The sequence below is a fragment of the Acanthopagrus latus genome, chromosome 6 (genome assembly GCF_904848185.1).
Source record: "Acanthopagrus latus isolate v.2019 chromosome 6, fAcaLat1.1, whole genome shotgun sequence".
Lineage (NCBI taxonomy): Eukaryota > Metazoa > Chordata > Actinopteri > Spariformes > Sparidae > Acanthopagrus > Acanthopagrus latus.
The window spans coordinates 25,020,815-25,047,259 of record NC_051044.1 but is presented as its reverse complement, the minus strand read 5'-3'; the positions used below and the strand labels follow the sequence as shown (position 1 = coordinate 25,047,259).

Genomic DNA, 26,445 nt, shown 5'->3' with positions numbered 1-26,445 from the left:
TACTGTGAACAACAAATGTAGATTAAAACATGAGATTGTCAGCCTGCGCCTCATGACTCATTTCAGTGCAGACAAAGAAATGGCACATGACCAGTGTTCACTTTCTATGTCGTGTTTGCACGTGGGTGTTCAACTGGAGTTCATGCATCCATATAAGATGTGATTTAACTGATTAGATGCCAACACAGAACAATAGGAAAATGTGGTAAACATTTATTACATTTAGACAACACCCATATCCCTAAATACATTTGCAAACAAACAGATTAGTTTTGTGTGAGTATTGTATTTCGTGTAAACATGGAGTGAATCAAAAAATGACCTCGGACAATCATTTCTATTTCTTCTCGTCATTATTTTCTGTAGAAGGAGAAGCGAGAGCAGAAACTAGTTGAGGATACCTCAGGAGAGTGAACCAAAGTCTACTCTTCACCCAGCAAGTCTGTACCTCAGCCATTTATCTCCTTCACCATTTATCAGACAGCCAATTTGGTTCCAATCTGTCTGCAGTTTTTTTTATGCCACCTTCCAAGACAAGATGGCAAAAGTGGCACTTCTGCCAGAAGCTGAAGCCTTCATCTCTCTCAGTATAATGGTTTGTTTCCGTCCCCTCGCCTCCCGGCAGCTGCCTGCTCTTCCTTCATTCCCTTCCTCTGGTTTTGTAAGGCAGAGGCAGGCTGCAGCTGACAGGGCAGCGCAGGCCAGGGGACAATTAAGGAAGCGTGGGAGAGACAGCTGGACCTGTTGCCAATTACACTGACTAGACCAGGAACCAGCCTCCTCCCACCCCTGATATAACTAAACCCACATCTCGACTACTACTGTACAAAGACATACAGCCCTGATTCCAAAAAGGACTGGGCATTCATATTTCAAGAATGGGAAAATAAAAAAATTGTTAGCTTTATTTATTCATCATCATAGGAAAAAGTTACACAGGAGTGAAAGTGCTTTCTGAGGAATAACTTTTGGTGTCCGCTTACAAATGGAGCAAAGAAATGTAACAGAGCAAGACTATAAGTGACTATGAGAAGAGACTGTCTGAAATGTCTGCACAGCACACTGTGACATGAACAGGCAGATACCTCCTGTTTCTTCTGTGTGTGTTTTTGCTCTTCCATCGTGAGCCTTTAGTCCATCATCAATAGGATATCTTGCCCAGCAGCATGCTCTGCAGCTGCCTGATCCTGCTCTCCTGTGGCAGCGTCAGGCTCTTCTCTGCTCTCTCCTCCTCCTCCAGCAGCTGCTCAATGTAGCAGGAGGAGCCCAGCAGGATGTGGCCTGTGGCCTGCATGGAGAAGACGGTCCATCGCAGAGCCTCTCTGGAAGCACAACGCAGAGAGAGAAAGTGAGAAGGCAACTTAAACAGACACATAAAAACACAGAATTTGAGAAACTTTGGAAATAAATATGCATGGGAATAGTATCAGGAAAAAAAAAAGACGTGTCAATTCCTGAGTAATTGTCACAGAAAATGAAATAGACAAGCGTGACAGACCAGTGTAGGATGACGAGAAAATGACTGACGGGAAATATTCACAACCTCAGATGAGTGTTTCTCACATTAACTGCATCTCATAAAACATACATCTTAGAAACAAACCTCTCATAGTGAAATGTGAGCTCAAAAGCCTCATAATTGTGCGAGTCTGCAAATTTTTATCCTCTCCAACTGAAGCTTCGTGCCGAAGCTGAAAACCAGTAGATCTCAGCAGCGATGACATAACTCCTCCCAGAATTAATCTGGGTAAAATCTAGCCTTTGTTCTTCTGCAATCTGACCATTTCAACTCTGCCACCCACATGGGTATACACAGTGAAATATGAATATAGAAATTACATGTTGGGGGCTGTGTGCAGGCTACTGTAACTGGTATTAACATGTTTAAAAAGCAGCTGAAGTAGTAATTGAATCATAAAACAATTAGTCGCTGGCCAGATCACAAAAAAAATTATCCACTTGGATTAGAAATTTTCATCTCTCAACTGGATTGAACACCTTTTTTTTAAAAAAAATGCAAACAGTGCTTCTTTTAAAGTCACCAGAGCCATGTTTTGACATGAAGAAAATACATTATGTAATAGATCAAACACAAAAGCACACAAATATCAGAAGCTTTCAGGTTTGGCAGACTCTTTCACTCACTTCAGCATATTTTTGGCAGCGTAACAGCGCAGGTCATAGGACACAGAATAAGCACCGTACAGGGTCGCCTTCACATTCAGGCAGCCGATGAAATCCTTGGGACTATTCTTGTAGAGGTCTAAAGTCAGCTTGGCCACATCTGTCCGTTGTCGCGGCCTGTATTCGCTGAGCTGATCTCTGGAGGGGCTGTTCTGTTAGGCGACATGAAGAGGAACATAAGTCGGGTCAAAAGGGTCCAGACACATTTCACTGGTGCGATTGCAGTGAGCAATCTGGGTCATATGGCAGCACCCAGCGCCACCAGCACACTAGAGAGGTTACAGACTGAAGCAATGGTCATGACAATGAAACAAGGTCAGTGTGAGGTCCCTTCAATAAACATTTATGGTGGAGGAGGGGGGTGCAAATCAGTGCATGCATCAGTTTCTATGGAAATTAATACCTTTTGGGTGAACGCAATTCAAATTTGATGATACCTCTGGGTCTGATTAATATTCAAACCCAGCCCCTGATTTGTAGGAAGAAATGATGAAGGAAGAAACTAATCTCTGGTGTTCGCCCCGTGTTCTGCCTCTGCACAATGATAATCATATCAATCCACTATTCAATTTGAAGGATCACTCAACAGTCAGTGTATTATTCCTCACTCTACAGACCCAAGCTCCATCCATTTTCATGGTTGCCACATTAGAGAAACAGATATTACCCTGTCTGCTCAGTCACTACATCAAAGAATCAACTGGGATAACAAACAATGAATACAAGTAAAAGATCAATGTGTTCAGCATCAGTGTGTGATTTTAAAGCAGAAGCAGCTGATCAACACTGTCACCTAGTGGTAGATTTGAAAAAGGTATATAATAATAATAATAATAATAATAATAATAATAATAATAACAACAACAACAACAATCACTTACAGGATGTGGGGTCCATTTCTGGGCCTTCTCTAGGACCATGAGAACAGCATTTTCAGGCAGTGTCTGGAAGAACTCCTCTGTGTCCACTCCTGTGCCGTCTTCATCCAGCACCAGGACGCTGACACACGGTACACTCAACGAGTCACTGACCTGAGAAACCAAATACACATTACTCATTAAAAAACAATTAAGATACACCTCAGTCTTCCAACTTTTACCAACACGAGTTTAAATCATGCTTGAGCCTCGCAGATGGAGAAGCAATAACTAAGTCACAGGCCAGACTGATACACACCAGGATCCTGCCACACTATTGTTTTAGTCTGAAAGGAACAGTTGACCCAAAAATGACAGTTTAGTCAATATCTTCTTACCCCCATACTAATAAAAAGTTGGGTTAAGTTAAGTAGTCCACAAAATATCCCCCCTTTTACCTTGTTCATCAGGTCTTGGAGCGTCTCTGCCATGATGCCCTTCTTCACACTGCGGTCAGCGTTCATGACCCTGAAGGGTCTAGGTCGTGGAGCCCGACCAGACAGAAGCTGCTGGGTCACTGAGGCGCTGGCTGAGGTTACACACCTGAGAAAAGATATTTAAGAGTTTATAACATCATCCTGTCTAATCAACTAACAGCTGACAGTGCTGATTATCACATCCACCTCACGGAACAGTCCTCTTACTTGGAGAGGGAAGACGGTGTCAATAGGCTGAGGGACTTCATCGCGTAATCCATCTGAGATCACCTCCACCTGGAATAAAAGCCAAAAGTAATATTACTCATAGTATCCAGGCCTCCTAGTGAACATCATAACTAAATTGAATGTGTAGAACAACCCTTGTTCTCCTTTAAAACTACACTCATTTCACAATAATTTCCTGATAAAACACACACATAAATGTGAGACATAAATAATCTTACGTTATAGAAAAGGGTGACACTTCACCCTCTGTTGGTCCGACTGCGTACGTAGAAAATGCCTCCAGTGGATGTGTGTTCCTGATCCGCGGCTCCTTATTCTATTTTCACCACTGAACCTTTCTGCTATGGTGTGGTCTTTTCTCTTGTTGCTTTTTCTTGCATCACTTGGTCTCTGAACTTTGTGCTGGTGACTGTTGAGCCAGTTGCAAGCTGTCAGCTTTATTGAGTAACTCCCTATGAACACTCCCTCTGACCCTCCCTTGTGAGAGCCCCAAGATTCAAGTTCATATACAACTTAAACTAAAGCGTCAGTTCACCCACATAGCTAAAACACATGTTCTCATCCACCTGTTATGTAGGCATGCAATAGCTTTGGTTTAATTTGTCAAAGTGTTGCAATACCAGCTTCTGTGGACAGCTTTCATCAGAACTACATCCTATTGAAGAAACAGTCCCAATAAAACACGCTGTCAGTGTGTTATGTGGATTACAAAATACATTATTGTGCAAGGATTTTAAAGTATAAGGTTGGCTCTTAATGTCTCTTCTGATTTCACACCAGATAGACGAGACTGACTAGCTGCCACAATTTTTCCTTTTAATGCAGTCAAAAAGGAGTTGTGGAGTTAATGATTCAAAAAAAAAAAAAAAATAATAATAGAGAAAAACTTTTTTTTTTTTCCCCCCCCGTCTCCGTCAGAGGTCGAGGACAATACGTGACAGTGACCTGAAGTACATTTATTGTAAATTTCCCAAATGAAGTCATGGTTCAATGTTCACACCACATGTTATCTTACACACTGGGGTCAGCTGATGCAGACAAGGAGTGTCCAGGCCTCCTTGTGTTATCACGTCATGTTTCACAACAAAAGCTACAGGTAGTCTGAGGTCACCTGTGTACACCAGGTACAACAGATAAAACCAAGGAGACAAAATGGAAATGGTGCGACAGAGATCTCAGCTAGGTGCAATATTAAATCTGTAAGTAAGACGTCTTAATGTTTGTTTCTCTGACTCTGTGGATCAGAAGTGACCTCACTAACACTCACACCTGCTGTACAACAAAGAGATACTGTACAGCTCCTAAACTTTAATCAAGATGAAATGCCAGAGAATTCAAAACATGCACTGTTCTCTCACACAATTCATATGCCATTGCCAGTGGCTGTATTTCAGCCATTCTGTGTCTGACAGCTTACACACAGCTGCGCAGCACATCATTCACACTCTGCAGCCTCCTAAAACAGAGGAAGCTGGGGTGAAACACACACACACACACACACACACACACACACACACACACACACACACACACAGCCCTGACATCATGGCTAAGCATACTGTTTGCCTACTGTCATGCTGTAATCCTTTATTCATGTTCAGTGTCAGACTGCTTAAATGGCACAGACATTCTGTAAAGTAGAAAAGGAAACAAATAGTGTGTCTGAATAAAAATGGGGGATTTTAAGATGAGGTCTGAAGTTGTGTGAGAAAAATCATCTCAAGGAAGGTGAGGATAAATGTTTGTCTTGCTTTCTAAGGTAACAATTATACAGAATTTAGATTTATTATAATAAAATCCCTAAAGACTCGAAGGTGCTCCAGTTTAATCAGTATGTGTTGATTTGAAAAAGATGACTTTAATGTCTGAAATGAACAAGAATAACATTCACTGTGAGTTTAGATATGGAGGGACTGAGGTTGTTTAGTGGAAAAACACTAATTGTCCAAGCAGGCTTTATACAGAAAATGGATAAGACTGGTCAACGTCAGCACATAGAGCGTACAATATCCACGTAGCAAAGTGCTAATTTAGTGGTAAGTTAATAGAAATGCAATGGTTTCACTAGTGCGCCAGCCTGTTTAGTATTTTACAAAATAAACTACATTAAGCAAAAAATAAATAAATAAAAAAATTACAGTGTGACAAAAGTCGAACAAGACATCAATAAAGTACTGACTTACTTTTCCCCGTGGGTCTGTTGTGAAGAGCCTCCACATGCGCCTTCACTGCACTAATTAACAACACCTGGAGCAGACTGATTAACAAGCCGGCGCCATTTTGACTCCTGTCTCTCGGTCTGAGCGCTCGCTCTGAAGCCTGTGAACAAACAGGGTGCCCGGTGAAGAAGTGTCCATACAGGATATATATGACGATATGAAGGGAGTTTTTCGTCAAACTGTTGCTATTATTGAAGAGCTGTATTCTGCAGTGTGCGGGTGGAAGATAAACAATGGCGACATCGTGTGGACAAACGACGAAGTGCTCCAGGTTAAAGCAAGTTGGAAACACCTGGTCTGTTTCAATGCCCTGTACATCCTCAACAGTCCCGTATTTAAAAATGTACTGGCTAAATAAAAGTAATGAGGTATCAGACTGTTGGCAACAAAATGTAGGCTACTTTAACCATCCCGGAGACCAGGGGCAAATGTAACAGATTTAACACTTTATTATTAATCAAAACATATAAAAACCTCTAACATTGTTTATGTTGACAGTGTAAGCAGACATTTTGTGTTAATTTTCAAGTTCATAGTATTATTATGTGTTGCTACGAGAATAAGTGCGCATGCTTTAGTGCTTAAGAAAAAACACATCACTTTTTCTCATACTGTCCAGTGCAGCAGCACTGTATTCCCCCTCCGTTTGAAATGATCTGTTTTAGCTCCCTTTCTTTAAGGCCTCTCTTCCTGAATATCCAGGCGGGACTACTGACCATGTGTTTCAGGAGCGGTGTTTTCTATAGGACAGAGGAGCTTCTGTTGGTGTGGACTTTTGAGACATTTTACATTCCCAAGAACATATATGAAACACTAAAGGGGAAAAAAAAAAGACAAAAAAAGCCTAATAGGTCTCCTTTAAGTAGGCCACAGTACTTGAGTAACCGAACACCATCGGCAGTGGAAACTTCTTGGGTCCAAGTTTATTTCTTGTAATATAGCAACTGTAGCAGAAGTCCACTTGTCAAGGCAAATCTGTGAGACCACTTTAAACCCAATCTGAAAAGGCTGAATACAGACTGTTCTCAGAGGACTGCGCTCATTACATAAAACAGAGTAGCCTCCAGTTAGATTTTTATTGTGATAACTGCCTAATGATGATGACTGGAGTTTTGTTAATTTTTTTGTTTAAACAACATTTCTTCTCTATACTTCCCCAGACTATACACAGTTGTACTGTGGGGAAACAAGGCTTTACTGCTGTATTTTGAGTATACTGCATGATTCCCTGTATGGTTCATTGCCAGAGGTAACTGCTGTAAAAGAAGGCTGAGAAAACCTTTTTAGCCACCTAAAATAGATCAATGTTACAATACTCCTGTGGCAATATGAAAAACCATGTGCTCACTGATGCCAGCCAGGGCAACAATCAAATGCTAATGTCTGAATAATTGCTGGATAAATGTGGTTGAAGCGTTTCCTGTGATGCCCAGTAGTGGTAACAGTGGCTGCATCATGTTATATTATAGGACTGAAGCTACCACAGTTTGAAGTGATGACATGACCGGCGTAAAACAGAACAAACTCAAATGTAAATCAGATGAACATTTATTTCACTCTGTTGCTTCACATTTCATGCTCAGTGCAGGAGTGCAGATGAATCATGCTACAGATATTGTCTAATGGAGAGCAGATAATGCACAAGACTTAAAATAGCTGCGACTTGTTTGCCAAATGTATCAAGTATTTAAGGTCTGAAGAAAGGGTCTGTTCTTCTTTCAGAGGTCAATATCCTGCCCACGCCTTTGTCCTGTTATCACATATCAGAGTGTGCTGTGGGTGACGCAGGCTCACTTGGCTCAGACCCATTCATTTGTGCTTTATGGGTTGCTGATGCTTGTAATTATACTAAGCGTGCCTGATATCAGTGCAGAGTGGAATGAATTAGACTTGAGAAAAAAAATATGAGTATCATATTGGATTTAATTGAACAACCTTTGCTCTGAACTCAAGACTACACATACAAACACAAGAAACAGATTTGAGAACGTGATCACAGTGTGTGACCCGTGGGTGAGACAAAAGACCTGCTTCATCTTGCATCATTTGACATCGTTTGCATTGTCTGTTTGTTTTACATCGTTCTTTTTAATTACCTCTATTTCAAGTCAGTCGATGGAGTGGTATGGGTGCGGAATGAGGTAAGTAATATAATAATGTAACACAAGTATAAAAGTAAAGCAGATCTAAGCTCTAAACGACTGCTGAACTAACATTGTTTCTAACCAAATGCTAGTGCCACAATGTAAGAAGTTAGCTCCTCTGTGAGGTGAGATTTTGTCCATCGAGCCCCTGACGGCTCCCTGGGGCCCTGCTTCTTATTTCCTCTTGCCTATTCGTGCCATCAGTTCTGCATTGGCTGCTGCCTTGGTCCTCATGTCCTGGTTCTTGGCCAGGTCTATGAGGACACTGAGGATGCTGGTGGGAACATCGAGGGACAGGGCGAAGCGGGACCCCTGCTGGGCTCTCTTTGGCACCTGGGAAGCCGGACGTGGAGCTCGTGCTCGCCGGAGCACAGCCTGAGGCTCTGATCGGAGCATTGAGTTCAACAGACCACTGCGATTCAGGATGTCAACAGCCAGCAAGTCCCTCTGTGTGTCTTCATCCAGTCTGGCAAGAATGGGACTGCTCCTCTGGCTCTGGACACACCAAGGCAGCAGCAGAGCCAGGCAGAAACATACACGCACACTTGTCATGGTCAGGACTCTGTCTGCAAGGAGAGACGAAGGGGAACAGAACATTTCACACCTGTGATGTTTGAAGGGTTTCTCACTCTAATGGCATGATAGTAGTATTCTTCTTCGCATTACTGGGGCCAAAGAAACCATCTGAAAACTACAAACCACTTAAGTCATAAAGTAAAACAACTGATGTAAAATAAGAGGATTCTAGCTAGGAAGTGTGCAGACTCAACCGATTGCAACAGTAAAATGAAAAACCTTTTATTTTGCAACCAAGACCGAATTGCAAACCAATCATATCATATTAATCATCAGGAACATTCAATTAAGATTTATATTCAGTGGTCCATGCCAGTGCACAAATGAAAAGAAATGATCTATCCTCTGTGCAATTATTGGTAGATTTGAAATACAGCTCAAAAAAAGACACATAAAAAATATACAGTTTTCTGCAGAGAATTGTACATTTTCCAAAATGTTATTCAGTTCTGACATATACATATAAATTGGGGTGAGCATGATCAAGTGTAAGAATCCCAATTCGTACTTACCGTGTGTCACCAATGATTGAAAAGCTGGTAACTTGACAAAAAGGCACTTCTTCCTCTGGTAAATAGCGGGGCTTTTCTAATGAGCTCTTGTCTTTGACCCCTGATATCCTGTCTTGCTCTATCTTTTGTCTCCTGGCTTCTTCTTGAGCTACTGGAGGAGCGACCAATCCAGCATGCAGTCGGATGCTCAACTGGACTTTTGCCTGCTCGTCCACGACTTCGCCTTCATCCACGTCGGTCTTCACTGTGACACTGCCCCTTCCCCGCTCTGTTTATCTTTTACATTTCTACACCCCATCACCCTCCCCTCATTTCATCTCATTTCCTTTACACTCATAGACGTCTTTCTCTTTCTAAAAATAACACAATGGTGATCACAATAGTTTGTTCGTAATGAATTGGATGGTTGCCCCAGTCAAAGCACAACTGAAACTCACTGTCTCCAATCAAAAGTCAGGTACCAACATGTTGTATTCAACAACAAAATTCACTCTTTCTTAGTGTTGAGTTCATGTGTTGTCAGTCATCAGTGCAGACTGGGTGACCTTACTCTCCTCATAACAACAGAGCTTATGATTTGTCAAAGGCAAGTGATAAGACAAAATTGTTTACCTTTATTGTTTACATTTATTTCACAGATCCAAACCTTAATTTAACACAGAATTACCAACAGCTTCAAATCAGCTAATTTAACTGTGTCATGACTTTGTTGACATAATCTCCAGTAACTGTTAAAAGCGACAAACATTTCTTTTCAACTAGTCAGACAAATCTCCAGAACCTAAACCAATCTGCCTACCTCACAAACTCCAAAAAAAGGCAATTCAACATGAGAGAGCAGGCGGAATTCTTTCACATTCACATGATAGTGATTTAAGTCTACAGGGAACATTTAGACAAGAAGAACACGACTGAACGTTGTGTCATCACTTCAAACTGGGAGGTGATTGCATAATGGGATTTATGTGTTTTGCAATAATTAAAGTAGAATCAAAGCAAGTGCAAATTTGAAATCATTTGCTTGATTGAAGATCTAATATCAGTATGGGCTCTTATTACTGCTGCTGTCTGATTTTGCGCAATGACAACCGTCACAACCATGTACACGTGTCTCCTCGTGAAGCATGTTGAAATGTTAGCCTGGTATGAGAAAGAAAAATGTAATCACAACGCTGGCCACATTGTTGCCACTTAAGGGAACATTACATATGAGTATATGAATCGTTCTATTTACAGAACATGGAGGAGAGCAGGGGACTGTTGGGAGGTTAGAAAGGGGGGCAGTCATAGAGGAAGATCTGAGAACAACAAGGAGGAAGAGGCTGTCAGGCCCAGGAGGGAGGCTGAAAAAGACAAAGTGTACCTCGTTTCCTGAGTCTCCTCCAGTCCGGCCCATCAAAGGACTTATCCTTATCTGACTAATGATATGAATATTACAAGTACAGCCTGATGACAACAGTTGGGCCCTCGGGGGTCCTCAGGATTACGAGCTGTCTCAGTTAACCTCAAATAAACAAACACGGGTCACACAGATGTCATCCAGCAGCAAACATATGTCATTGGCCGTATACCAGTAACATTAATTTCACAGATGCAGCATGATGCAGGACTGCTCATGGATTTGAGATGATGTCACTGCTATGATTCATGATACAACATATATATCACAGCAGGTCCTGGTTAATCCTTCATGTGGCCTACTGACGTATGTTCTTGATACGAAATGAAACTTAATTTATCAGGGAATTTTGTCTTACTTTGATCAGTGAAGTCAGTGTGATTGGTTTAGACACTGTTTCAATACAGTTCTAATCTACTCCTGAATAATCACATCGTAGTAACTGATAGTGAGCACAGAATACCAAAGGACAAAAGCAAATACTGAGAAGATATCACTTAGACTTACAATTGGCTCACAATCTATAGATTCACCACAAATAAGAAATTACTGATAATCCTGATAGATCAAAAGACAGAACACAAAGACAATGCATCATCTATATTATCTTATATTCTTGTTTATAGAAAACCAGAATTTTAGTGTAACACTGAAAGTCTTACAGCTTGTGGTCCTAGCAATAATTTTACAATCATGTGTCAGTGCTTTTAAGATTCAGGGGTCTGCAAACATTTTTGTGGTTACAGCTTTTATAAAATCTACATTTGATTTTGTAATATGACTGATTATGCATCAATTATACAGGATGCGGTCAGTGAGATGCAACTGAACAGAAAAACACAAGGCTTAGCCTTGTGCTTACATACTGTATTTTAGATATTTGAACTTGCACGCAAGTGTGTTGGCCTTGGAGGTTGTTCTCTGTGCTTAAATAGGCTTCCCCCATTACCAAAAAACATGTTAGATTAATTCTCCTGTCAGTGCCCTTGAACAAGGCACTGGCTTAGAGCTGGACTTAGTCCCTGAGTGCCCACAGAAGCCCATTGCACCTGAGGGATGGCTTGAATGCAGGGATCAAATTTGATTACATTGTACTATGTACATGAATGCACAATTAATTTTCATTTTATCGATAAATTTTTCCACAAGGGCAACCGGGTAGCTGCTGGATTCAATTCTGACCCCAAGCCATTCCTGCATATTGTCCTCTCTTCAGAGTCTTCTGCCGCATTATCTCATAAGGAATATAATGAAAAAAGTCCCTTTCCCTAATAATTTACCAATGACCCTAAAAACGCATCTTTGGATACTACAAGTATCTAAACTGTATTGTGTACTTAATACTTTGAGAAGTCTGAAAAGTATAAAAGTAGAAATACATATGAATGAGACAAACCACACTGGGCTAATGTTTTACAGTATTTTTATTCTGTCGGAATGAGAGCTTCTGTTATGTACAATAGAGGACAGAAACAAGTCTTACAGAATTTATAAATATACTCTTGCTCCTTACTGGTTGTATTCATTATCGGCGATGTGTGTCAAGTCGATGATTATTTTTCCAAGTCCGCCCTCTCTCCTCTCCGCTCTCAAACAGTACCAGGTGGACCTTTGTAGTACAATCAAGAGGTAACCAATGCATAACTTCAACACTAACAATGTGCAGACATGCTGCCCCCCTCACAGCTAACTAAAAGTGACCAATGGGCAGGATAAGAGAGGGAGGCGAGGAGAAGAGAGAGGACGGATGGCTGCATGTGCCGTCAAGCCAACGTGTAGATGGTCCTCTGGTGTTCACTCTGGCAGTGAAGACAGTGAGGCTGAGGACGAAGAAGAGGAGCAAACATGGGACACTCGAAGCAACACAACAACTTATCTTAAAACCTCAGCCAGTACATGGCACTGCGCACTCTGTTGTAGTCAGGTAGCTGCTCGCAGGGGCCTGATGGAGAGAGGCAGGAGGGACAGATTAGAGAAAATTATTACAGTGTGGGCCCTGACGCTGCTGCAAATGGAATAAAACCACAATGAACTCACCAACAGCGACCACAGCAGGACACTTGTCATAGATATATTTGGAGCAGATGTCACGTAGAACCCTGGGGGTCACAGCCTATAAGACGAGATGTGGAGGGAAGTCAGAACACTGATCAACAGACCGTAAGACTTTGAGCATTGAGGCTTTGAGAATTTTAAGAAACCCTGCTTTACGTAATCGATTGTTGCCTTTTAATTGTACAAACAGTCCAGACAAGACCTCTAGTTCAGAGTGACCACTCACATCGATACGAGCGTCCCACTCAGCCAGAGGAATACGCCGCCCGTAGTTCAGGATGTGTCTGCCGATGTCATCACAGATTGGTGTTGTTCCTAAAAGACAAACAGGTTTGTTAACTCAGGTGTGATTACGAGGAGTTTGTACTGTATATGTGTTTGTGTAAATGTGTGACAGACATGTTATGTACCATTGAGCTGTCCAACCAGACTGGCCCTCAGAGCTTGCTTGCCTCTGGCTACATCACTCTCTGTCGCTGTGGTGCACAGGTTCATCCTGATGGGAGCAGAAAGTAGAGGAATTAAGACAAAAGGTGTGCATTGTCCTATAATAAAACAACATACAGTTTTGGTGCGCTCTCTGCGTGTCCTGTCATTACTGACCAGGCATTCTGGGACCAGTGCATCATGTCTTCAATGTAGTGCTTATCAGCCACAAAGTGAATTCCCAGCAAGCCGGTGTCGCTGTAGGAGGAGTGGAAGGCCTGGAAGCTGTGACACAGTTTCTCCTCCACTGCCAGGCGAGCCAGACGGCTGCTCAGATTCTGTAGGTGATTGGAAGGAATTCATCAGTTCACAATCAAAGTTATGTTATTGATGGGACAGCAACACCGTAAATCTCTATGCCAAGCCTATTTTGTAGCAGCTGCTATGTATTTCAGGTCTTGTTCCTCTCAACAGGTCCAGAGGCAGGGGTAAGACCCCTGACCCAGGTTTTCAGAGAGGATCATAGTTTACCCCTCAATAATGGCCACTCAAGACATCAACAACCTCAAGTGGGCAAAGCATAAAGGGGATACTGGTGAACCAATGACATGAATTGACTTCAGAAGATATAACAGTTGCCAATTGCATCCTTGTTGTCTTATATTAACTGCACAAACTAAAAAACACCTGTACTCGTGTATTTCACCAACCTTTCCACCTCCATATGTGAGGTCAAAGCTACCGATGATGGAGTTGGCCACCATGAGTGGCACGATGTCTGGGCTGGCAGCACTGGCCCCCTCCACAGCGATGGCAACATGTGCCAGAGGCAAACCATCATCACGCATACGGATCTGAAGAGAGGCAGGAGAGGAAGCAAACAACAAAATAATATACAATGACATAAAATATCCCTACCCATCCTCTATTCTCTGTCACAGGACAGAATCCCATGTAATGGATAAAAAAAAAACAAAAAAAAACCACAAATCTCAGACATAAGTTAATTAACTTGAAATGAGTCTGTTACATTATATGTGATAGATACAAGGTCACATTTAGTGTATTTATCAAATTTTGGCTGATAAGGGATTTGAAAAAAATGAATGGTTTTGCAGTGGAATAAGTGTTATAAAACCCACAAAAAAAGGGAAAAATACCGCCATAGAGCATTTACAGCTAATCTCACCTCACTGCCGGTAAATCTGCAGGGTGACAGGACGGGGACGGCATCTCCCTCATACTCAAAAGACACTCCGCTAAAGTGAGTTTTGGCCAAATCAACCAACTCTTCATGGTTCACACCTGTGGATGAAATGCATTAGATTACCTACAGATTAATTCCAGGAGAAGTAGAGACACAGGTAACCAGCTTTAATCTTCAGAGTGTGTGTCTGGAGGAAGAGGACATACCTCCAGCAGCAGCCAGCACCATGCGAGGGGCTTTGTAATGGCTGTTGATGTAATCCACCAGGTCCTGACGGGTCAAAGTCCTGAAATAATTGAAAACAACACTGATGCTGACATACACTATGGTGCAAAGTATAATATGCAAGAGAGATGGTGAAAAAAAATATCAAAAAGGTATAATCTGACAAATTCAGAGTGTTGGGATTTGTTTTATGCTACTTTTGAAGTCCTAATTCATTCCATTATTGCAACAAGGGAACATTTTAACAGCTGTACGTTTTTGACAAAAGCAATTCTGTGATTGTGGCTAATATTTCAGAGGATGTGTGGGAGCATCAAGTTCCACTTGCCTGGCATTGCTGGATGGTCCCAGCACGCTGTGTCCTAGAGGTGTGCCCTGGAAGGCGGTAGCATGCAGCAGGTCCAGGCAAACTTCCTGGAGGTTACCCCCAACTTCCTCGAGCTCCCGCAGTACGACACCCCTCTGCTGCTCAATCTCTGCCTCACTCAGCGAGCAGTTCTGCACCACCTCGGACAGCAACTCCACGGCTGGTAAAACACAAAGAGAAATATTTTTGTTCACATACAAGTCAGGATATGCTCTCACTTAATGCTAGAAAACAGATGATCTTATTTGCTGCTCCAAACAATAACACGCCAAGTAACTGGCATTCTGTACATGTTAATCACAATAACCTCACAAACATTATCTGTTAAATTTCATCATAGTTTTCTTTACCATAAAACTAAGGGAAGCCTTACCTTTGGGCAAGTCTTTGGACAGCGTCTTCATGTAGTACGCAGTGTGTTCCCTGGAGGTGTAGGCACTCAGGTGAGCACCCATGGACTCCACCTGCTGCTCCAGCGCTGTCTGAGGGTGTTTCTTGGTTCCCTAAGGGTTGGATTGAACTGTAAGATCTGTTGGAATGAACTGTCTTTCCAACAGGTAGCTATAAAGGTTCCATGAGAGATCTAAAGGCACCCTGTGGAGAGTTTGCGCTCCACTACTGTAGCACTGGGGAGAAGTAGGTCCTTCTTTTGTTTTGTTTTCCCATGCATGTTAACAATGCACATTTCAAACTTAACAATTCGTCTTGCACAATGACAAAATAAATGCATCTTAAAATGTTTGTTAGGTTTCAAGGATGCCCGCAATGTGTCAAAAGTGAGTCTACCTTGAAAGCCAAGTGCTCCAGGAAGAAGCCCGCTCCATTGTTCTTCTCACTCTCATAGCGGCTGCCAGTACTGATCCACAGTCCAACCTATGATGAGGAGAAATGAAGAGAAATGCAAAGAATGTGTGAACTGGCACTATAACAACCTCCAGCATGGACGTAAACAGACCCCCTATATTACTGGATTCTTACAGTGCATGTGGCATGTCCAGTCTCCTCTGATGCAACCCTCAAACCATTGTCCAGGGCAGTGAGGCGAGTTTCAGGGGCTCCCACCAGACTCTGGGCATAGCTGACTGAGGCCTGTCCACGCCTCAGAGACAGCAGGATGGGCTGGAGAGCAAACACACAAAGAGTCTTTTTAATATCCAATACATTTAAAATTCTGTAAGATTAACAGGAATTTGAAAGTAATCTATCATGAGCTGTAGCTTGCTGGCTGGTTCAGCTGCTTGTTATCAATCTTACCAAGCGAAAGAGCTTATGTTGAAGGTCCTATTGGTCGGTCTGACAGTTATCTTGTTTTATTGAATAGTAAAAAGCAGAGTATTTTCTATGATTTTCCCCATTCTATACTGCACATAATTTGCAACATGTAAGCCCTGATTAATTACTTTTTAATGGGTGTGATGCAAATCTAAATTCTGACACATTTTTGATTGTAAAAAAAAAATAGCACTGCACACCCTGAAAGCAGTAATTGGGTAATAGGACTCTTGTAGGGTCCACAGTATGTAGAACTTGATCAGACTGTATTAAACACTTGTTTGAGCTAACTTGTGTTGATTACGTGCAAAGCATGAGTGACATTGTTGGGCTTAGGACAACAATTTAATTTATGGCTGGTAGCTGACACTACTTGACACTACTGCCATATTCTGCCATCAGCTAGTTAAAGTACTAAAAATAGACCAGTAGATAATGTCATTACACATCAGATCTGTTGGATACAAAGATGTGAAACTGTATAATTCAACACATACATCACATTGCACTGTGGGATTACGGGACGTTATTCTGCACCACTTGTAGATCTCAGAGTATTTTCAATACTTTGAATCGTAGCTCTTTCTAAGCAGATGTCCCGTCATCCTTCGTGATGGTGTAGAAGTATTTAATCAACAATCAAACGTTTTGACGACCGTCGAGTACAGGATTGACAAGATCTGCCTTGACAAAGTCACCGTGCTAACGCTGCTAGCACCAACGCTTAGCTGCAGTATAAGGGCAGCTGAGGACAAGTGACAAACATCGCAGCTGTTGACCTTGTGTATGACCGAAGACGACTGAAAAGATCACCAGCTGGTCTTAGTAGCGCGTATACAGAAGTGGATGTTACATCAAGTTTTTGTGACAAGGCGTACTTCCTTACTAGACAGGTGACCTTGCTTTCACTGGTAGCTAACTGATGCTAACCGGTTAGCTAACCCCTTCCCCACGTAAAGCCCAGTTAGCAATTTAGCAAGTAGGCTATCTTCTTCGCTTACCGCCATCGTTACGCTAGAACAAGAGCAGCACGGCTTACCCGCTGAGGTATATTAATTTTCAGAACGCGTTTTTACTAAACCTTTAAATTTGTACTTACACTGCGGTTTTTAGCGAGGGCTCGACCCACAGTGCTCCCGACTCGGCACACAGACGCCGCCATTTTTCTCAGTGCGGTTACTAAAGGGAGGAGTCACAGCTGTGCTCGAGGAGTGTTTCTTCTTCGTCGTCTTGATAACATGAGTATTAACTGTTCAACTGTGTATGATCGCCACCCAGTGTTAGTTTTGTGTTGTTGATGGAGAGAGTCTCTTTATTCCATCTCGGTACTAGTTTTTACTGTATTTAACACTTTACTGTAATAACAGTAATATATCAGGCTCCTTTCCTGCATTACTAACTTCGTAATTTATATTCTAGAGAAAAAATGATCAGCACTGTCATTTTCTCAATGCAAATTTTTGCATTCCTTGTCTAATAAACCTTCCCTTGTTAGATCTTAAATTGTGAGACCATATCATAATAAGACTGAAAGACAGAACATAATATTTAATATTTCCCTTTTTCTCTTAGCTAAAGTCATCCAGCATCTTCGCTGCTTTAAGCAACTTGCTGTAGTAAAGGGTTGATAAATCCAATGACAACAAAAAGTACTGCCTCACTTATTCCGATGGTATCACGCAATTTAGTTCTCCTTTTGACATTTGACATTTAAGAAATTCAACAGCAACATTCTTGAAACAGCTTCCCTGTTACTCTGGATAATCCACATGAAAACATGTAATAGAACTACTTTCTATCAAATAAATAGTCCCTATTTAAACAGTTAAACCTGTGTGGAAAGCTGTAAGTAACAGGCGCATTGTTGTGTTAAATCAAATGTTTTACTCTGAAACTCTGAAATCTTTGAAATAAAGAAAGAGAGAAAGAAGTGAGTGACAAAAGACACAGCATTCTATCAGATGCTAACTTTGTTATGAAGCACACAACCCCTGCAAGAAGTTCAAATTGAAGGAGCATGTGAACGATATGGTCTCAACAAACCTTTTTTTGCAAGTTTATTAGGCACTCATGGTGCTGGTGGCTGCTGGTCTGGACTGTTTAGGTACAGCAATCTCTACAGTCAAAGCAGAACATTGGTCTTTCCTTGAGCAGACTTTGGATACCTCTGATTTCCTCTTCTGTACAAATTCAGGGTAAGGCTGTGCACTAAAGGGCAGGTGGAAGGATTTCACGGTCATTGGCAGGTGCAGTCTGAAGGATTCAACAGGGATGGGCACAGGCAGCTCAAGAGGTGGAAGTGAAGGAGGTGGAACCACGCTGCTGGTGGATTTGAGCTGAGACTTTATCTTGGGCAGACGCTTTGTTTTATCTGCAGCGGGCCTCTTCTCCCTGATGGAGCCTCTGCGTTTCGGTGCTGAACGGGTGAAGGACCTCAGTGGAGGAAGTGGGCAGGGGCATTTGATCCTGAAGCCCTCGACAAGTAGGTTGACTCCGACATACTGTGGCACTTCTACTGCTGCCTGGAGACCACAAATAGCATCTGAAATTACTGTACATCACCTTCACAAATATGGGTCACTTAAAAATACATCATAACCTGAAGAAGAGGCAAAACTTTTTTCCCCTTACCTGTTTAAATATGAGCTGAAAGTCTCCAGTGTTTGCGGTGCGGTTTGCTCTCCGATCCAGGATGACTCTTAATGTGTCTTGCTGCACAGCAGTGCAGAGGCGGGCTGTCACAGGGGTGGAAGGAGCCATAGTGGGACTGGCATTGATTTCTATCAGCCATGGGCGCAGGTCACGTCCTAAGAAACACAGATGCCTTATCTTTTCATATTAAAGAAAAAACAATGACAAAAAGAAAAACAAACTATGTACATTTCCAGCTGCTGCAAGAGCTGTTGCAGCGTCCACTTCCTACCTAACATGAAGTCAGCACCATACAGCTCAAATGTGTTTTTGCGTGAGTCCATCAGATCCTGCGTTGTCTGCAATGCATGAATCACAGCCTTCTTCATCCCTGGGACAACCTCATCCTGCCACTGACCTTCCCGACCCTGGCTGGACAGAAAGGTCTTGAACTGGTCATCCGACCACATGTTGTCTGCTGGGATGCCTCCATGGCGCAGCTGGGAGGGCCTCAGGTGCTTCTGGATGGAGTTGTTGCACAGGTGGACAGAGCTGAAAGGACGGGGTGAAGTGAGGACAAGCAAGGACAGAGGAATTAGAGGAAATGAGTGAGACAGTGTAATGACATAAAGAGAGAAATGATACAAGCCTGGCACTACCTCTACACTTCAGTTTGCTTTCAAACTACTTCTCAGTGATCTTCTTTCTTTTATTACAGCTTGAAAACCAGATACATGTTCTTTCTATAATTCTGCCTGGCTATAACAAGTGAAGTGTAAAAAAGAGGGGACTGTGAGTGGGTAAAGGGCTTACAGAGACTATTTTTGCATGTACTGTAAAGCAGATGTCAACTTGAGTTTCTGGTATGATTTGAATGTTGCTAATATTAGAAACTTATTTGAATATACCCACAAGATAACAGTTATTTTCATGCCATGCACTGACACAAATTAAATCTCCCGCCACATACAGCAGGCAAAAACACACTCTGCGTCTTTCTCGCACTTCCCCTTTTTCAAATTTGACGTTCATCTGGTTTCACATCTGCTTCTGCCTTTTATCATTCATTCATTCCTTCACCAATGTCACTGTCTTACCTGTTCAGTGTATCCAATGAGTAAGGTTGCGTAGAAAAGCGCATATAACACTTCTTATAGAACCACACGGTCAAAGGGTTCCAGTCAGTGACCAGAAACCACTGTCTCAAGTCAAACTTGGTGCCGTGGACCAGAAAGGGGCGCTCCAGGTACTTCTGTATCACCCACTTGCTTTCCTTGATTAGGGTTGGATCAACGTCCACCAGCCTGAGGATCTGATCCAGACGCTTGACGCATTTGATACCTAGAATGCATGTTAGCAAGTCAGTCGGCTTGCTATAGCAGATGTTACGTGTAGAGACTGACTTCTCACCTCTGCCTCTGGACTTTGCTCCTGGTTTGATGATCCAGATGTTGTGTAAGCCATCTATGTCCAGCTGTGGACAGACCGCCGCCAGCCTCTGCAGCATGGCTTTGCAGCAGGCCACAAAGTGATCAGTGTTGTCAATCTCTGCTCTGCCACTGAGCGAGGAAACAGACGGAGGGAGAAACTGTAGCAAGGGACATGGAACCTTTACTGCTCATACACCCACAAACTGTACTCACTGAACAAGAAGGTAGTAACTGTCAATGAACTCTGCCCACTCCTCCTTTGTGAGTGTTGGTGGTGTCTCCAAGCTTTTGTCTATGTCGCGATGCTCGAGACTCTCCAGGAAGTCCTGGCACACTTTGAGTGCGCTGTCAATCATTTTGGAAAGGACCACAGGCTTGGATCGCTGTTTGCTTGGTTTCCTCTGATCTGAAAGGGGAGCGAGAAAGTGACGTCTGTCTTTATTTAGCTACACTGAGTACGAACACAGAGATGTAAGAGGTGCTCATACCCTGAATGCTGTGGCTCATTTGCTCTCCCTGAACACCCTGCTCCTTCTCCGCAATGTACTTCAGAAGACTGATGCAGGCTGTTCTCCTGTAGTCCTCTACACAAACGACACAGAGGGAAATACACAATGAAAGTATGAATGAAATCATAGGGATGGTGGAAATACATGCATTTTATATATTGTGATGGGCAATAATAGAGTAAGATCTGACCAATGAAAGCATGCTTCTCATCCTGTGCACAAAGTCTGTAACAGCGGGGAAAGAAGGTGTCTGGGTCGGCTGAATCAAACCAGTGCAGGTTCCTCAGGTTCACGCACAACCCCACCTGACAAGGCAGACAGTGGTATGTTAGTGTGGCAGGAGAGTACTGTTAATGAGAGAGGGGATAAAAGCTACTGTAAATGTGCAGTACCTTGGTGGCAAAGCTGCCTGCTCTTGCAAAATGATTAATAATCTGTTCTTTCTGCAAGCTGTTGCTGTTGATGGCGTCTCTACGATTTGTCCAGTAGAAATGAACTGTTTCATTCCGCACCAGACGAGACTGTATGAAAGCAAGAGAAAGATGAGGGCTGACACTGGCAGTCTAATGACGTTTGCTATTGAGAACTTTACATTTTCCAGCATGATTATCAGGCACTTTTACCATGAGATCACAGAGTTCACCTGGATCCTCCTCTTTTTCGACACTGTCTGAGTTGTCTGGGAAGAAGCAGGGTTGTTAATAAATGATCGGATGTAGACAGTCATCTGATTTCTATAACAGTCACACTTTCATCGTCTGGCTAACCGTCATCATCATCGCTGTCACCAGCATCATTGGAGCTAGCTCTGCCCTCCTCGCTGTGATGCCGCTGAGTACGGCGGTTTGGGAGTTGCATACGCTGCTCCACCCAGCCTCGGGCCCTCAGTGCTGCCCTGATGACAGGGTAAGGGCCCTGGACAGAGAATACCTTATGCATCTGCGTGTACAGAGAGGAGTCACAGAAATGATGGACAGCTTTTAAAACAATTTGATCTTGGAAATAAACTTTGAATTCTTCCAGTAATGTAACTCACCTTGACGGCCTCATCCACAAATACTTTGGCTGTCCTCAGTCTCTCTGGATTAAGAACAAGTGGGCTGAACAAATGTTGATGAACTCTGCCCTCAGGAGGGGTAGCTGTCAGACACACACACACTTACAAACTGCACTTAGGACTTAATACTGCAAGGGTATCAGTGTTGACTTGCGAAGTATACCTACCTGTTTGCAGGCATTTGCTTTTACCTTGCCTGCACGGCTGGACCACAGGTGTAACCCTCTGGTCATTAGTTCGGCCCTCTGTTTCTCCTGCAGTAACAGTTACATCAGAAAACACTCTGTCATACAACTTACATCAGTGTAATGAGCCATCATTCATCCAGAATGATCCTAATCTACCAAAACATCTTTGTAGCCGATGACAGAAAGAACATCTTGTAAGAGAAAAGAGAATATTCACAAATGCATGGATACAGTTTTATCATAACATGGGACAAAACGTTTGGAACTGTAATCGATCTATCAAAAATGCCTACAAAATGGATGTGAAAACACATTAAAGATATAACTGCTGTTAGCATTTACACATACAACGATACAGCAAAAGACAATGTGACTAAAGCTTAAGTCTGGACATCTTCAGCTTGACGCCAAAAAGAGCAAGATCATGCAACTTTAATGCATGGCCTCTGAGTTCAAACATTTGGCCACCTGTCCAGAGTGTGACCTCATGATTAATTCAGCACTTGTGATCTATAAGCGGACGCTATGAATACCGAGGCTAAGTCCTCTGGAGGTGTGAAGTGATACAGCAGAGACCTGTCTCATCAGGTCACAACTGACATTATAGCATGTGTACTACCCATTTAAAAACAGATGGTTCCAATGCTGTGCAGGCCACCCTTTGATTAACAGTTCAAGAACATGTTTAGTGATTTCCAGCATTATTTTTCTGGTGTTCACACAGGGACAGTGTTTCCTGTGCTGCCTTCTGTTTCTCACCACTCTCTGGGCATGGCGTGCAGCATCTATCAGAAGCCTGGTGTCCCTCCTGGTCCTGCTGGACCGACTGACAGGACCTGGTCCTCTCCGTATTAACATTAGCTCTCATTCTTCAGGGGAACCTTTTCTCTCACTCTGATTCATGGTTTGGTCAGACACAAACTGCTGCAGAGGACACAGCATTTCAATCATTGCAACATTTAATCATCCAGCATTTATGATTTGAAAATCACACAGTTCAAAAGAATACACAAATGTTCCACAAGTAATAAACAACCATTAAAACTGTAAGCAACTTCAGGTGTCACACAGACACCTGTGGCTACTTTTAGATCAGCCTCTCTCCAAGTGCAGTGGACTATAAAGTGGGTCAAGTTGCTGTGCAGGAGACTGCTTGGCTACACCTGTCAGGTTTGTATCTAACAGCCCAGGTAGGCTGTGATACCCAGTCTGATTTCCTTCAGTTACCCGCTGAACAGAGGCCGGCAACTGGACACACAACCCAACAACAGAAATGCCCATTCAAACCCTGTCCTGTGCATCATGCACACAAAATATTCTGACATTTATTCAGTAAAGCCACCAAGTCATCTTTCTTTTGCAAAATTAGCATAACATCTTCTCTAAAACACACCACACTCTTAATGTCTCCCTTTAAAAAATATTGTAAAAGTAGCTCACTATAGGTGTCCCCTCAACCTATTGCCCATCTGTACAGCACGCCTGAAAGTAAGCCTGTTTCTTACCTGCTGAGGTCTGCAGGTGTACTGACTGTAGAGCAGGTTGAGTTTCAGTGGAGGAGCGCGCGGTGCGCCGGACATTCTCCTTGTTTATTGTTACCATGGCAACCGCCGAGTAGCCGCACATGCTAGCATTTACCAGGCGGTGAGTTTTTTTCAACCCTTCCTGTGTACGCCAAGGTAACAAAACCTTAAAGTTTATACGCACGCGTGGTGTTGTTTATTTTTACGAATAGCATTTCAGACAAATTCAACAGACTATCTGTGTATCCTGTACCTGTCAGTCACAGTATTTGACTCCTTATTTCTGACTCCTAACATTGATTTATGAAGAAGCCCTAACCCATATACTATACTTTAATTGCTACTTACACTGGTGTTAAAAAAGAAGTGCAAAATAAGTTCAGCTTAAGCTTGTAGATTTTTTAAATAATTATGATGTTTTTCGTTATGTTTAGGTATATTTGTCTTTGATCGTCGCCATTTTGGCTCCGGCAACGCGGGGAGGGGCGGGGCTGTTGTACGTCAAGGTGTCACGTGCTCTTGCTCTGCAGCCCGTGTCCAGGCAAATCTCCTCTCAACTGAGAGTTCACAAACGAAACTGTCGTTGTATACGCAAAGTCGTTACATAATTCACATATAAAGTGCAACGGCACGCCTCTTACTTATCATCACTCGAGACAGGTAAGCTGAGCAATGTTTCCTGTGGCCCATTTACAGCCAGAGGGGAAAGCTATGTTTTGTTTCTTGAAGTCAACTTAAGCTAACATGCTAACACCGCAGAAGTGTAGGCTAATCGTAGCTAACTAGCTAGTAGATACTTAGCTTAACTTTTTTTTCAGGTGGTCGAATCAGCTGTAAAATGTGTGGAAGAACCGCTTGTACGCTTGCTCCTGACGAGGTGAGCCGAGCCTGCTCCTACAGAAACCGAGGAGGGCGGCGGAGACAACCCCGCTGGAGGGATGGAGATGAGGATAAATATCGACCCTCTTACAACAAGAGCCCCCAGACTATGAGTCCCGTTCTGCTGTCCCAGAGGCATTTTGATAAGGTAAGAACAGTTGCACAGTTGTGTATATTCATTATAAACACGCAGAACACCGGCACTTGCTGAAAGAATGACCCAGTAAACGTCATTAACACTTACCTGTCCGAACAATATGGCACATTAAGCCCTAATGTAGATCAGGATGAATGCATTGGACTGCACGATACAGTGCAGGTGCTCATGTTGTCTGTGTCTGCAGACTGCTCCTGTGGATGAGTGTGTGTTGGCCTCGATGCGTTGGGGTCTGGTGCCTTCCTGGTTCAAGGAGAAGGACCCGAGCAAGATGCAATACAGCACCACCAACTGCCGCAGTGAGAACATGCTGGAGAAGAAATCGTACAAGGTGCAAACACTTTATGGTACTGCTGAGCTATGTTCCCAGTGTTTTGTGTCTGTCTCTCAGTGTTGTGTATATGCACACATATCACTCTCTAATCACTTTTTCGTCTCCACTAAGGAACCCCTGCTTAAAGGACAGCGCTGTGTCATCCTGGCTGATGGTTTTTATGAGTGGATGAGGCTGGACAAAGTCAAACAGCCCTTCTTTATATACTTCCCTCAGACTCTGGAGAAAATAGAGGGTCAGGATGATGCCACATCCTCAGCTCGCAATAAGAAGAATTCAAAGACAGCATGCCCTCCAGTGCAGGCCTCCCCCGACTTAACTGAGGTTTGTATTGTTTTTTCTATTACAGTATAAGCACCATGAACATGTGCTTTCATCCAGAACAGAAGTAGAGAGAGTGCAGCTGTGGCGGAAATTACCACTGCTGAAAATATCCTGTGTGGGAGAGGAGCCAAAGTAAAAATGTGCATGTGTCCACCAGCTGTTTTTTTAAGAAATTTCATACATCGTTTTGATGTTATTGCCAGGCTGAGGAAGGTCAAAAAATTGAAAACCATACCATCAAATTCTTTCTTCTTTTTTTCATAAAATTTGATAATATTTACTACTTAAACACTTTTCCCCTCTGCTCTATGTGTTTGCCAGGGAGAAGAAGCAGCAAGTGAGTGGACTGGATGGAGGTTGCTGACTATGGCTGGACTGTTTGACTGCTGGACACCTCCAGATGGTGGAGAACCCCTTTACACATACAGCGTAATCACTGTGAACGCTTCCCCTAACCTGAAAAACATCCATCATAGGTAAGGGCAGTTAACTGAAAAACAGGCTCTTTTTTCCACTTGTGTTTGTAATGTAATGCTAAATTACTGTGTGGCTGTGTTTTAGGATGCCAGCAATCCTGGATGGGGAGGAAGAAGTGAGAAGATGGCTCAATTTTGGGGAGGTGAAGTCCCTAGATGCCTTGAAACTGCTCCAGTCTAAAGATATTTTGACTTTTCACCCAGTCTCTTCACTAGTAAACAACTCACGCAACAACTCTCCAGAGTGCCTTCAGCCAGTGGATCTCAACAGCAAAAAGGTATCAGGTTTACTGTGATGTTTTATTTGCTATGTTTGGATTTTAGCTGTGTAGTGTTGGCTGTTAGGCAAATACAGGTGTTTGAGCTGACAAATCTGACCCTTTATCCCCAGGAGTCCAAGCCCACAGGCAGCAGTAAAATGATGACGAGCTGGCTGACAAGCAGTGCATCTGCAAAGAGGAAGCAGCCCAACACGAGTGAAAGTCAAGAAGAGCAAGAATGCAAGGGTCAGCGCAAATCCACAGGAGGACTTCAGCAGTGGCTTCAGGGAGCCAACAAGAAACCAAGAACCAACTGAAGATAACAAATAAGTGTGACTGAACAGTCCACCTTGTTTCAGAGGCCATTTAGGCCTAAATTATTCCACATCACTATTTGAATGACTGTGAACGATTTACATTCTTGTATACACTTTTTTGTAATAAAACAACATGCTATAGATACTATTTGATTTCAAAATGTTCTCAATAAAATATCCAACACAGAATGC

At 42.7% G+C, this 26,445-nt stretch overlaps 5 protein-coding genes and 1 non-coding gene across 10 annotated transcripts; 1 reads left to right on the top strand and 5 right to left on the bottom strand.

Annotated features, from left to right (window-relative positions):
• Positions 1-199: 199 nt before the first annotated feature.
• On the bottom strand, positions 200-6,085 carry cidec (cell death inducing DFFA like effector c). Of its 2 annotated transcripts, XM_037102221.1 has the most exons (7): positions 5,950-6,083; positions 3,985-4,175; positions 3,746-3,814; positions 3,500-3,644; positions 3,066-3,215; positions 2,146-2,336; positions 200-1,322 (listed from the first exon to the last, which is right to left on the bottom strand). In XM_037102221.1, exons 3-7 carry the CDS (start codon positions 3,796-3,798, stop codon positions 1,142-1,144), a joined length of 720 nt encoding a protein of 239 aa, XP_036958116.1. In that variant the 5' UTR covers positions 3,799-3,814; positions 3,985-4,175; positions 5,950-6,083; the 3' UTR covers positions 200-1,141. The 2 variants fall into 2 exon arrangements, with proteins under 2 accessions (XP_036958116.1, XP_036958115.1); XM_037102220.1 differs by lacking the exon at positions 3,985-4,175 and having other exon boundaries at positions 5,950-6,085.
• A 1,271-nt stretch (positions 6,086-7,356) lies between these two features.
• LOC119021745 (urocortin-2-like) lies at positions 7,357-9,710 on the bottom strand. Its single transcript, XM_037102222.1, has 2 exons — positions 9,218-9,710; positions 7,357-8,695 (listed from the first exon to the last, which is right to left on the bottom strand). Exon 2 carries the CDS (start codon positions 8,679-8,681, stop codon positions 8,304-8,306), a length of 378 nt encoding a protein of 125 aa, XP_036958117.1. The 5' UTR covers positions 8,682-8,695; positions 9,218-9,710; the 3' UTR covers positions 7,357-8,303.
• Positions 9,711-12,022: 2,312 nt separating this feature from the next.
• Positions 12,023-17,425, bottom strand: LOC119020708 (cytochrome b-c1 complex subunit 1, mitochondrial). Its single transcript, XM_037100249.1, has 13 exons — positions 17,268-17,425; positions 15,875-16,015; positions 15,683-15,769; positions 15,270-15,399; positions 14,858-15,056; positions 14,511-14,590; positions 14,287-14,402; positions 13,808-13,951; positions 13,275-13,435; positions 13,082-13,167; positions 12,898-12,986; positions 12,654-12,729; positions 12,023-12,558 (listed from the first exon to the last, which is right to left on the bottom strand). The coding sequence occupies exons 1-13, from the start codon at positions 17,328-17,330 to the stop codon at positions 12,494-12,496; spliced, it is 1,437 nt and encodes a 478-aa protein (XP_036956144.1). The 5' UTR covers positions 17,331-17,425; the 3' UTR covers positions 12,023-12,493.
• On the bottom strand, positions 13,554-13,674 carry LOC119021991. The gene has a single exon (XR_005075817.1). It is a non-coding gene; the product is annotated as a small nucleolar RNA SNORA26 (small nucleolar RNA).
• Positions 17,426-18,197: 772 nt separating the features above from the next.
• LOC119020707 (tubulin monoglycylase TTLL3-like) lies at positions 18,198-24,759 on the bottom strand. Of its 4 annotated transcripts, none has more exons than XM_037100247.1 (15): positions 24,630-24,759; positions 22,743-22,907; positions 21,963-22,049; positions 21,775-21,878; positions 21,506-21,677; positions 21,362-21,417; positions 21,131-21,259; positions 20,929-21,043; positions 20,718-20,813; positions 20,443-20,635; positions 20,210-20,358; positions 19,897-20,140; positions 19,092-19,351; positions 18,800-18,975; positions 18,198-18,690 (listed from the first exon to the last, which is right to left on the bottom strand). In XM_037100247.1, exons 2-15 carry the CDS (start codon positions 22,849-22,851, stop codon positions 18,229-18,231), a joined length of 2,352 nt encoding a protein of 783 aa, XP_036956142.1. In that variant the 5' UTR covers positions 22,852-22,907; positions 24,630-24,759; the 3' UTR covers positions 18,198-18,228. The 4 variants fall into 4 exon arrangements, with proteins under 4 accessions (XP_036956142.1, XP_036956140.1, XP_036956143.1 ...); XM_037100245.1 differs by lacking the exon at positions 24,630-24,759 and adding an exon at positions 23,489-23,628; XM_037100248.1 differs by lacking the exon at positions 24,630-24,759 and adding an exon at positions 23,489-23,628 and having other exon boundaries at positions 21,987-22,049.
• Positions 24,025-26,442, top strand: hmces (5-hydroxymethylcytosine binding, ES cell specific). The gene is made up of 7 exons (XM_037100250.1): positions 24,025-24,166; positions 24,325-24,533; positions 24,730-24,873; positions 24,988-25,200; positions 25,522-25,676; positions 25,762-25,954; positions 26,068-26,442. Exons 2-7 carry the CDS (start codon positions 24,345-24,347, stop codon positions 26,251-26,253), a joined length of 1,080 nt encoding a protein of 359 aa, XP_036956145.1. The 5' UTR covers positions 24,025-24,166; positions 24,325-24,344; the 3' UTR covers positions 26,254-26,442.
• Positions 26,443-26,445: the final 3 nt, after the last annotated feature.

Coding starts and splice junctions, on each gene's coding strand:
- cidec (XM_037102220.1), bottom strand. CDS start 3,798: ATGGATTACGCGATGAAGTCCCTCAGCCTATTGACACCGTCTTCCCTC. Junction 3,216..3,499: donor TCCAAGACCTGATGAACAAG/GTAAAAGGGGGG, acceptor TTGGTTTCTCAG/GTCAGTGACTCGTTGAGTGT. Junction 1,323..2,145: donor GCTGCCAAAAATATGCTGAA/GTGAGTGAAAGA, acceptor TTGTGCTTCCAG/AGAGGCTCTGCGATGGACCG.
- LOC119021745 (XM_037102222.1), bottom strand. CDS start 8,681: ATGACAAGTGTGCGTGTATGTTTCTGCCTGGCTCTGCTGCTGCCTTGG.
- LOC119020708 (XM_037100249.1), bottom strand. CDS start 17,330: ATGGCGGCGTCTGTGTGCCGAGTCGGGAGCACTGTGGGTCGAGCCCTC. Junction 15,400..15,682: donor TGGAGCACTTGGCTTTCAAG/GTAGACTCACTT, acceptor TCCAACCCTTAG/GGAACCAAGAAACACCCTCA. Junction 13,952..14,286: donor GCAGATTTACCGGCAGTGAG/GTGAGATTAGCT, acceptor GCCTCTCTTCAG/ATCCGTATGCGTGATGATGG.
- LOC119020707 (XM_037100247.1), bottom strand. CDS start 22,851: ATGAGAGCTAATGTTAATACGGAGAGGACCAGGTCCTGTCAGTCGGTC. Junction 20,359..20,442: donor AGTTACTACCTTCTTGTTCA/GTGAGTACAGTT, acceptor TTCCTCGCTCAG/TGGCAGAGCAGAGATTGACA. Junction 18,976..19,091: donor TGGTGCTGACTTCATGTTAG/GTAGGAAGTGGA, acceptor TGTGTTTCTTAG/GACGTGACCTGCGCCCATGG.
- hmces (XM_037100250.1), top strand. CDS start 24,345: ATGTGTGGAAGAACCGCTTGTACGCTTGCTCCTGACGAGGTGAGCCGA. Junction 24,534..24,729: donor CCCAGAGGCATTTTGATAAG/GTAAGAACAGTT, acceptor CTGTGTCTGCAG/ACTGCTCCTGTGGATGAGTG. Junction 25,955..26,067: donor TGGATCTCAACAGCAAAAAG/GTATCAGGTTTA, acceptor CTTTATCCCCAG/GAGTCCAAGCCCACAGGCAG.